This window comes from Alosa pseudoharengus, unplaced genomic scaffold, assembly GCF_046254945.1.
Source record: "Alosa pseudoharengus isolate Yale_2024_CS ecotype anadromous, Long Island Sound unplaced genomic scaffold, YU_APseudo_1.1 YU_APseudo_1.1_scf_4, whole genome shotgun sequence".
NCBI lineage: Eukaryota > Metazoa > Chordata > Actinopteri > Clupeiformes > Clupeidae > Alosa > Alosa pseudoharengus.
Window position 1 is genome coordinate 15,165,295 of NW_027468774.1, and position 12,063 is coordinate 15,177,357.

The 12,063-nt window shown below is 41.1% G+C and overlaps 1 protein-coding gene across 1 annotated transcript; it reads right to left on the reverse strand.

Moving 5' to 3' along the window:
- Positions 1 to 953: 953 nt before the first annotated feature.
- On the reverse strand, positions 954 to 7,926 carry dhx58 (DEXH (Asp-Glu-X-His) box polypeptide 58). Its single transcript, XM_076264966.1, has 12 exons — positions 7,817 to 7,926; positions 6,481 to 6,657; positions 6,103 to 6,304; positions 5,452 to 5,642; positions 5,225 to 5,338; positions 4,801 to 4,933; positions 4,508 to 4,693; positions 4,051 to 4,340; positions 3,452 to 3,772; positions 3,054 to 3,241; positions 2,788 to 2,881; positions 954 to 2,146 (listed from the first exon to the last, which is right to left on the reverse strand). Exons 2-12 carry the CDS (start codon positions 6,655 to 6,657, stop codon positions 1,943 to 1,945), a joined length of 2,100 nt encoding a protein of 699 aa, XP_076121081.1. The 5' UTR covers positions 7,817 to 7,926; the 3' UTR covers positions 954 to 1,942.
- Positions 7,927 to 12,063: the final 4,137 nt, after the last annotated feature.

Here is a 12,063-nt window from a genome sequence, read left to right on the forward strand (position 1 = left end):
TACATTTCCTGTCTTGGTCCGCAAGATCTGATGATGTTTTAATTGATGTCAGTCTGTTTATGACTCCAGTGTTTGTGTTTGGCTATTTTGTTTTGAGTCTATGGTCTTCCTTGTCAAAAAAGAAAGGCATTAGGCACAAAAAACTAATTTCCTCTTGTCCTTTGCGCCCGACCTGTCATGTCTCTATTCCCCTAGTTTGGCGTCACTTAGAAATTTAAATTCCACTCCATTATAGACAGAATAAAAAAAGGTTCTTCAATGTTTTTTCAGTTAGCCTTTTAAAATATCAGGTTAGTAAACAGAATGTGCCTTTGGAACATTGGATGAATGGTTGCTGATAATGGGCAATGTAGATATTCAATTTCTTTCTACAACAGTCGAGGTCCCTTTTGTAATTATGTAAGCATATTATGTAACCTGAAATGTGCTGCCCTGATTAAAAAAACAATGCAACTGATCTCCGCTGGTATTCTGTCTATAATGGAGTGGAATGGAAAGTTACCCCAAACTTTTGACCAGTAGTGTATTTTATTGATACTATTAAATAAATAAGTAGCCTAATGCTGTTTCTATCGGGAGAAAAGAATAGTGGCTTACCCCTCACAGCATCCACTTTGCAACTGAGGATTGCTGTAAACACTGGTTGCTTAGCAACATTGTGCAGCACTAAAGCACACAATATTATAGCAATTTCAGTATATCAATAGTAATGTGCATGGATTTGATGAAATTCACCTAAAAGATTAAAGAAAATATAGACAAAATAAAATATAAATATAAAACATACTCTCATGAATATATCACAGCAACATGTAATGTTCTCAAACTGTCTGATGTTCATTTGTGTGCTAAAGTTTCACTACAAAGCCAGTTATAGCCAATATTTAACACATGTTTCAGCAGAGTGCACATTTCCTTTCAAAAGCCAGTTAGACCACATTGTAGCACCAGAGTCACAGGTAAAAAAATACACTTTATTCACATTATTCTTCAAGAGAAAACCTCATAGATCAGTGATTTTACATAGTGAGGCATTTCTAAATTCATGAAATAAAAAGACAGTAATTGTCGCACTGCAGACACAAAGACATTTGTCCAGTATCTTTTCAAAACATATGTTATACCCATGATTGATATTGATATTATTATAATGTTGATGCATTAATGCAAAATGCATTGGATGTAAAAATCCATTAGGATAATATATACAAATTCTCAATGAATAGGCTAGTTCCTGCTTTTGAAGCATGTCTTAAGATACCACTTACTTAAAATAAAAACAGAGCTGACAGTCATGATCTTAGACGAACTGACATTCAATCAGTACAATCAAAGTCCTTTTAGGCAAGTCCCTCCACTCGGCGGCCATATACCAACGTGTTATGGGCACTCATCGGGCACAGTCTTTGGGTCGAACTGCGCGTGCGCAAGGCTTCACGCTTCCAATCTTGCTCCAGCGGCGAGATCACAACACATGATTGGCACGATGTCTTCACAACACACCACATGGTTGGCTCAATGTATTCACATGTCGACGTTTTGCCGAGGAAGGGGTGGGATATGTGTAGACAACGGCCATATTGGCGTGACAAACTAGCCCCATGCATTTCTATGGAGTATTTTTTGAGTGCTGTGTCTCTACATTAGAAAGTCTCTGGTACAATCTCATAGACTACTGGATGAACAGGAAACTGCTGAAAATTCAATAATATAGCATAACATAGACACCTAGTGGTCAGAGTGGCAGATGCAGCCACAAGACCACCACTTATATATAACAACTGCATAAATGGTAATCACTTTAAAGATTGGAGTGTAATGTTCATTTGATAAGGTGCTGGGTTTCAGAAAAGACTAGGCCTATTTCAACATTTCATAAAAACTACGCCACGCATTTTACCGCTGTGCAAATCACCAGTCCTGCAAACATGGTGTTAAAGCATTAGCTGGTTGAGTCTAGGTCAAAGCCAAAGCCTAAGCTACTGACATACTCGGTAAAGTTAAACTCTTCCACTGGAAATGGCACATCTTTCCACTTCTTATAAGACTTGAGATCACTGTCCTCTGGTGTTTTGATAGAGAAGCTCTTAATTTGTATGCAGGGAAGAACAGCCACTTTCTTAAACTTGATCTCCATTCCCCAGTCCTGAGGCAGACAAAAGAAAATGGGGTTGGATTTATTGTTTATGGAAGAGTGCTGTCAATGCCAGCCTCCACCTACAAATATTCACATACACCTCTAACTAGACACACGTTAAGTGAGTGAGGGGGGAATGGGGTAGAATGCATAATAGAATATACAATATAGCAGTGGTTCTCAAAGTGTGGGGGCGGGCCCCGCTAGTGGGGAATAGACATGACAGGTGGGGCGCATATATGTGCCTAATGCCTTTCTTTTTTGACAAGGAAGATCATAGATTCAAAACAAAATAGGCACACACAAACATTGGAGTCATAAACAGACCGACGTATGAAATCATCAGATCCTGCGGACCAAGAAAGGAAATGTGCATGGAACCAAAATGCAAAAATAATATTTTAACATTACCATTTTACCGAGGTGATGGGGTCAGGTAAATGACAAGGAAATGACAAAAAAAAGTTTGAGAACCACTGCAATATATAATTTCTAAATATTTCTTACATAAATTTACCAGAAAATAGAAAAAAGAAATTATGGTATCAGAATAGCTTAGTCATTTAAAACTGATTTACAAACACACACGCACGCCCACAGACAGACAGACACACACACACACACACACACAGACACAACCGTTGATGTACCTTTCTACATTTAGCACAGAAGATCTTCCGTCCAGGCTCCCAGTCTTCAAATTGCTTTCCCAAGTTTATCTGTCCTCCCACTTTGTAGTACATCCTGACACACACACACACACACACATTTAAAACACAAAATGACACAAATTGAACACACCCACATACCTTATGCACTGTAACTACACATTGTCAAATAAATTGTACAAAGACTGAAATGCTATTGAAGTGATTCCTAAACCTCTTCGGCATGACCCACTCTCCTGTGTACTCACTCAAAGGCTTTGTTGACAATGACATGATGTGAGTTCTCTATGACTCTGACGTCGTTTCCGTGGGCGACCGGAGTGAAGCACTCCCGACAGCAGAGCTGTACCTGGTTGGCCGCGAAGCGACGTTTGGCCTTATCCCTCGTCTGCTCCATCACACGAGATAACACAGCAACCTGCTGGAGCTCCTTTATCTAACACATGAAAGAGACAGACTAATGTACGGGGCTAAGGACTTATCTCTTATTTCTCCATCACTTTACTCTTTGTCACACACACATTTACTCTCTGTCAACACACACGAGTTCTTATTTTACTATCAATATAGAGGGGTTAATGTTCCATAACGGACATCATGACCCAGGCCTGTTTCCTCCAGCACTACTTCAGGATAGTGGACTGACCTTGCGCCGATACTCCAGATTGTCCACTTTCTCCATGAGTTGCACTTTTGTGACAGCCTTGCTGGTCAGCTCCTCAAGGTACTCGTTGATCATCTCCCTGCGGACCTCACGGCTTCCCTCAGCTGCCACCACCGAGTAAACGCTGTCCTGAGCTCGTGCTCGGCCCCGGGCCTGCTGCTGGGCAATCTCATTGGTCAGCAGCCCATAGCGGACCACCATGTTGCACTCTGGGATGTCGAGACCCTCCTCGGCGACACTGGTGGAGATGAGCATGTTGTAGACGTTGTCTCTGAACATGGAGATGGTGTCTTTCTGCTTGTTCTGCAGAAGCAATTACAGACGGCAGTCACTCCTATGTTGTAGAGATAGCAAATACACAGGAAACAGACAAACAAACTATACCTCCATATCTCCACCATCATATACAATGATCAATATTAAAAGAATTGTTATCAAATTATTTTCAGTCATACACGGTACAACATGTTCAATTCTGCTAGTGCTAATGGTTAGAGGTGTGGAGTGGGAGTACTACTCGTGAGCAGGGTTAGTTGACCAATTCCTAGGAAAGGAATCCTGTGGCATCTCGAATCTCGTACCTGGGTCATGTGAGTATCGCCAGTGCCTGCGCCGACCAGCATGGCAGCCCTGATGTTGGCGTTCATCAGCTTGGCATTGGCACACACCCAGTCTAAGAGACAGCGGGTGCCCTGGCGCGTCTTTGAGAAGATGATGCACTTTGGGGGTTTTGATTCTCTTTGGGGGCTATGATCACTCTTATCCTCTTTGAGGGCTTTAAACTGATCTAGGAGGGTCTGCTCCAGGCGGACCAACTTGGGGTTTTCAAAACGCTTGTCAGCTGCCAGAAACTTCAACTCTGCATGGTTTTCTGAGGAGGATCAGAAACATGGTCATCATCAATCAACTCCTTGCTAATTTAACTGAAGACAATGTACTATTTTGTTTTAAGACTAATTACTAATTTCCAATGTGTAAACAATTTGGTTTTTTTATTCCGTTTTGAGTCAGTTTCCAAGACCAAGTTATTGCTCTGACCTTCAAATAGTCCAGACAGGAACAAATCCGTTCCATCCAGAGCAAAACCTTCCTTGGAGTTGTAGAACTCCTCAAGGACTCTCAGAGCATCCACCATGCGAACGGTGTCATTGATGAGAAGGGCATCATTGTACTTTCGCAGGTGGATTGCACACTGAGACAACAGTCTGTTCTTTTTCATCACACCTGACAACAAACACAGATGTACACACACACACACACATTCAGTCACTTTGCATTGTTTGTCAAACTCCAACTAAACTGTAGGTGTCACAATGAGATGTGCCTCTCACCAATCTTCTCCAGCTGCACCACATCACCCTCGTACTCCTGTGTTCCAAACTGCCGGAATGTGATGAGCTCCTCCGCAGACATGAACTCATGGATCATTGACATCAAGCTCTTCAGATGCTCCTCAAAGGGGTCCTAGGGCAGCAGACAGACAGACAGACTTGGCTAAGTTGGGTGTTGTGCTTAGTTCCTGTGTGCAGGGAAAAGACACTACCCTGAGGTAGATGTTATAGCTGTAGGAACTACAGTTATAGGAACACTCATGCAAACAAACAAAAATGATAGGAATCACAGCAACAAAAAAACTCCAAAAAGTTCCTCCGGTGCGAATAGCCCTTATAGACGGTGTCAGGATTTGGGTTCACTTAGGATGACCGATGCAGAGAGGTGAAGGTCAGAGAGAAGAGAAGAGTGGGAGAGGCACACCTGAGATCTTTTGTCCGCAATATCGTATCTCTTCACTGGCCTGGGGACAACCTTTTTCAGCTGAGGCTTGTAGTTCTCTGTTGAGACGATCACTGAATCCAGATTTGCACATATCTGCAAGAGAGAAGGGAATACAAAGTTATATGGCTCAAAGAGGCAAGTAGCTCCAGTTTAGAGGGGATAATGCACACGCACGCACGCACGCACGCACGCACGCACACACACACCTGTAGTACATGTTTTACAGCGTTGTCGAGGATCTTTCCACCTCCTGTCCCTGGTGATGCTGTGAGGCCCAGGATCTGGGGTAGTCGTCTCTCGCCCTCGATCTTGCGCTTGAGGTAGTGGCCCATGATCTTATTATACACATTATCCTTTTGTGTGTGGTGGCACTCATCAATGATGAGCAGTGTGAAATCTGCACACAGAAGAACAAGATCTTAGAAATCAAACATCTACCAACATGCTGCCTCCTCTTTATCCAGCCTGAATGACTGATCTACAGTTATCTGGCACTCCTCCAATCACAGATCTGTGTAGTGGCTTTATAGGAAATCAGAATTATACACCAAAGGGTTTAAACGCATTGTTCCCATTTTAATTTAGCAATAATTTGTGGCCTGAAATACAATCTGTTTTTTTATTCTGTCTTAGACCATGTAAAAAGAAAAACCTGTATGCCATCATTTTGTCGTTTAAATCATTAGTCAAGACAATATCAAATACCTAAGTTCCCATGTGTGTCTATGTGTGACAGGAATACTCCTTTATGCGTCATATGGGCCAGATTCAGTATACCATGTGATTGTGATATGTGATTCCATATGTTTGACATACACCATATAAATACATCACACTAGTAACGTTCATCCTCTAACCTGTGAGCTTCACGTGTTTCTCCTCCTCAGTGTGGCTCAGGCCGTTCTGGAGGATCTGCGCTGTGCAGATGACCATGTCCGAGTCCCTGACCACGCACCCAAAAAAGTTCTTCTCCTCTGAGTCACCACTGATGGCCACAACTTTGTACTTGTTCAGGGGTGTGCGAAACTCATTATTATAGTGCTGATCAACTAGGTGCACCTGTGCAGGAACAGAAACATATGCCCTGGTGTGTCCAGTCTTTTTGATTCAGAAATATGTTGTGCAAGGATTTTATTCCAGTAATCAATCTTGAAAAAGTGTTTCTGTAAAAATGAGTGCTGCATGGGAGAACGGATGAGGAAAGAGAAGTAGGACACTTAGCCTGAAATTCATACCTTATTAACGAGGACAGCCACTTTGGCATTGGGTGTGGTGTCCAGGTGTCTCTTAGCAACGAAAACAGCAGCGCGAGTTTTTCCTCCTCCTGTTGGCAGCCAGATGATGATGTTCTCCCCCCTCACAGCCCTCTCAACCACTTCAAGCTGATAGTCTCGAAGCCCTAAATCTTCCATCTGTCACGGGCCACAGGGAATGCTCTTAATGCATGTGTGTTGGGTAAGGGGGAGTATTATTTGACATTTGGAATCAAATCTCATGGTCAACAAAATTTTTCATAATTAACAATTTTATTTTAATTATAAGAATTGCTGAGGGAGTCTAAAAAAATCCCTCACAGATCATCAGGTGAGAATGCCTGCAAAGTATTGGTTAGAACACAAGCATACATAAATTGTAGCTCAAGTCAGCTTGAAAAATAACAATGCAATGAAGTTGCATGAGAGATGAGGAGGCCATGTTATAGGATAACTAGTAAATACTCAATTCAAAATGGCTAAAAGTAACTTCTGAATTCAAATCACAATTTGTCAGAACAACACACACACATTTGACAGACAAATGTCTCTGCAGCTGAGCAAGAGGTTCGTGACACATCAGAGGAAAGGGGGTTGTGACGAGCTCAGAAGGAACGCCCATGGCAGGATACGCCACTTAGTTAGGTCCATCAGAGGTGGCTGTGGTGCCATGACATTTTCCCAGGGGAGTTTCCACTCAGTGCATATACACTGTTGATGTATAGGCATCTAATAAATGGTAGCAGACTACTGGAAGCAGCGAAGCCATTTACCATGATTATAAAGACACGTCAATCAATAATCACCTAATGTAGCTGATTCATAAATGTGATGTCTGATCTGAGGATACATGTCAAATCCTGTTCCTGTCATAATTCTGTTTTCTATTCACCATAAACAAAACTCTCAAAAATCCTGCAATCCTGAAGTGATATTACATAGAACACAACACATACAAGTGATGACAACATGAATCACAGGACACATAATGTTTTCATAAACAAAGCTTACAGTTTGTTTCTGTAATTCCCCACAATTGATTCTTACCAAGCTGCTGTGAAAGTCAGATATATTCCTCTGAACCCCATTAGAAACAGGCGATTTAAAAACCTGTATGCTGACACCAATGGCAGCAAGGGTCGCAGAACTGACCAATACTAACTGACCAACTTCTAGTCATAAACTCTGTCTGTCACACTGAAAGAACCACAGCTGGATTGCCAAACTAGTAAACAAAAGACTGCCTTAATGAGCTCTCACATGCACCCAGATCCTAGTTCACTGTCAGTCAGTGTTACGCTGTGAATGATATTCTTACCCTTTCTGATTCACAGATGGAACAGAGGTGACTCGGATCGCCAGTTGGACTCTCAGGCTTGAGGACCAAGCTGGTTTCCTTGTGTGTTTTATAGGGACCGTCTGCTCGAGGTTGTCAGAGAAAACGAAACTGGTAATGACACACAGGGGCCCCTGCAGGGGAGAGTGGGACGGCCAGTGAGCTGAGTCACACCAGGAAGTGACAGAGTTCTGCTGCAGACCATCAGATGTTATCCACTCATGAGCCAGCTGGCTAAACACCCACCAATGATTACATGAGGTTGGTATATAATACATATGGTACTGGCCTATGGACAGTTGGGAATATATATATATTTTTGTCTTCACAAACACAAACACAGACCAGTGACTCTGTGTGAGGTGAGGATTCCAGAACCACTTTGATTCTGAGTCTTGCAGTAAAATGCAAACACAGAGCTACTACAGAGATTGGTGCATGCATGTTGTACAAAGCTGTACTCTTTTACCTGAACATTTCGAGTGCTGAAAAGAAAGAAAGAGAGAGAGAGAGAGAGAGAGAGAGAGGGATTGAAAACAAGCCTGTTGTTGAGGACCAGAGGGAGCCCTAAGAGGGCCCCACTCTGGCCTGCCGTCGTATAAGGAAAGGGAAACTTAGAATCACTCCTTTCATCAAAGTAAAATGAAACTGTAACTGTTATTGTGTATTTCAGTAATGATGGGTCATTTACATACTTATACATAATTTCAGAAAAGTCGCAATACAAAAAAAATATTTACTCAATACTTATTGTAAATAATCAGCTGTGGGAGTTTTGTGTGGATATCTATTTGTTAAATATTTTAGCCTATTGATCTGTAACATATCCCTCCATAGACATAAAGAGGCTGATACACAAAAAGCTACCCCAAATGCAATGCTATCACATATTTTGGCATACCTTGCCAAAAATCACTACGAGATTCATTACACTTGAATGGTACCAATTGACCAAAATGAGGGGGTCTGGCTCAAGGACTATTGTGGGATTAGCCAATATTAGCACACAACCTCACAAATGACCATGAGTTAGAACGCCCTCCCAACATCGCACAGCACAATGGTCAGATTAGAAGCATACTATGCATTATGCAATACCACAAAATGGGCTTTGGACAGTAATCATCAGTTTGACCAATTGATTCCGATTTCAGTTGAGATGAGGACAGTAGTTAATTCTTTTTTTATTTGTCCATCATGCTTTTATTTATAATCTTTTGTTCTGTTTTCTTATGGTGTAAAGCACATTGAAAAAGAGAACAAATTAAACTCTTTTCTGTGCAGTCATCGTTCGGCGACTTTGCATCTTTTGAATAATGTGCACTCATTAAGTCTTCTCCTGAGATTTTACCACTGACTAAAAGCATTCGGCTAACATTTTTCTTGAGTTAGGTGAACTGTTGTCTTATAATGACTGCTGGCAGATACACAAAGGACATCCAGGAAATGGAGAAGTCAAAATGGCAAGCCACAGAAGCTCTATATTGGCCAAACATAGAGAGATGAATACTGGCATTGTGAGACGTGTCAGGCACACTGGGCAGAGAGTGATGCCCACACAATACTGCTTACAATATTATTGACAGACAACGAAATGGTTGCTTCTACATTCCATTCGTTTGGTGAAAATTGCAGGTGGATTCCTAAAGAGCTGGAGAACAAGGGGATCTGTACAGTGGCTATTGTGCATGTTGTATGTAATGTCTGTCTGTATGCTACGGAGACCTTGAATTTACCCTTGGGGATCATCCATCCATCCATCCATCTATCTATCTAGACAAAGGCAAGGTAGGCTAGTGGTGAATGAATGTGCACACAAGCAGAGAACAGGCGGAAACCTGCCTTACTTAATATACTCATTAGGTTATGCAAAGGTTACACAAAGAAGTCAGAGGAAAAGGAACTGATTTGGAAATTAACTATTAAAGGAATTAACTAATAACTTAAAATCACAGGCTATTTTGGTAATCGTTTGTGTAATTTTCTATGAAAAGCACCAAAACATTTCTTTAAACTTGAATATTTTCAGTTAACTAAATGTCTGTACCATGAGATCATCAAAAGATGCTTTCTAATTGCAATTCATTTGTATAGAATATCATAACAAAGCTATAAGCATCACTGCCACTTTCACACTTGCTCCACAGATCTTTTTCACTGAAATCAATTATGGGAAACAACGAGGGGAATTGCCCACTTCACCACAAACTCTCTCTTTGGAGGAAGGCCGCACCGTGGCCAACGCCACAGGAGCTACCATCCGAGAATACGTCACCAGGGATACGATGCAGCTGGGGGACATTGGGTCTGAAGACAGCAAGGAGGATAAAAATAAAATCTGAGGATAAAACTCAAAATTCCCATAGCAGAGGTTAATTTGTAAATCATATCCCCATAGCAGAGGTTAATTTGTAGATCATATCCAATCCCCTGATACCTTATTCAGTGAGGTACACTTGAGAAATCCCCATACTGAAGTCCACTCTGAAAGGATCTTGCCATATAGCTCAAGATAAGTGCATGCGTACAGATCAATAGATAGAAGGACTGGCACTGATAACATTGATAAATGTGTACACAGAATTACAAAACCACTGATCTCTACATACAGGAAAAGACAGCTCATTTTGTCTAATAAAAGAAAATTCACATATTTAATATAAAACATTTTATTTGAATGAACAGAGGTACAGTACATCAAGCTGTAGCAATTCACAGGCATCTTTCAAATGTAACTGAGGAAAAGGAATTTTTCTTTTCCTAATTTGTTTTTCATCAATGAGACGGTTAAACCATGTTTTGAGAGTAGAAATGCAGCATACTTTAAGGAGACCATGAGGAGAACTGACAAAATAACGTTAAGGTCTGAAAACCCCACCGAACAGCTCCTCAAAGCTTGCCATGATTCAAGTACACGTTCAGAAGTGAAACAAAACGAAATCGATACATAGTAGTTGGGCAGAATCACGAATCTTAATATTGACAAGTATTCATTGACAAGTATTCATTGACTATAAAATAGCAGTGGGAAGAAGGCTTTTAAACAAGGCACAGACTGAAGAGTGAGTGGAACACCTTCCTTTGAGAGGCGGTGGGCATTATTAGAGTCATGCGTTTGGTTTAACCATCGTCTGTGCTCTCCCAACTACAGTATCTGATTGTGACGGATAACTATAACCACACCAATAATGAAATGGAATGAACTACGTTTGAATGAACAAGTGCTTGACTTGTAATAATTAAATGGTCCGTATATAGTAAGAAAAGCCAACGTGATGACGAGACATGGTGAGACTATTGAAAAATAACAAACTCCATTTTACGTTATCTACTACCACTCCAGTGCCACCTGACTGTCGTAGCAAGAGAAGAGCACAACACCTAAATGACAGCATCCTGACTGATAGCTGTAGCATATGCTAGCAGCACTACTGAGCATCCTGACTGATAGCTGTAGCATATGCTAGCAGCACTACTGAGCATCCTGACTGATAGCTGTAGCATATGCTAGCAGCACTACTCAGCATCCTGACTGATAGCTGTAGCATATGCTAGCAGCACTACTGAGCAAACAATGCTTGTGAACTGGAAAGAAAACCAAAAGTGCCAGAGGGAAAACAAGACTAACTAAATGTCCTTTCACTTTCATGATAATCTTTTCACATGGTTACAACAACTAGGTCTGAAATGCAATTCAAAGGGGAGGTCAAAAGAAGCAAATTATATTTCTTGGGAGCTACATATGTAAAAATGTGTGCACTCTTGGTCTTGCTTTCTGAGTAACAATTCTGTTACTGAGTGGAACACCGGTCTATTCTAGCAGGACAACACACATCCTTTCATGGGATAACATTTCGTTAGGATGTTAGACAGAAGGCCTGGAATTCCTCATACAGAGGGAGGAAAAACATACCATTTACCTTTTCTTTTTCTCTGTCCTATTAAAGTGATACTCCTTTCCAAAGTCCAGTGTTCAAGTGACAACCTCTAACTCAACAGCCTTAAGGAGTCTTAATGAGTTAAACTCCTCAGTATAAACCCCTTTCAGTTTGTGTAGGACACAGATGATGCTTCTGACAATGACAGCTTCATAAAAGACAAGATGACCTGATAATCTAACAACCAGTGTGTGGTGTGTATTGTTGTTATTTGTGAAAACTGTAGAAGACAGTAAACATGTTTGTACTCATATTGTGTATATATGTATGTATGTATGTATATATGTGTGT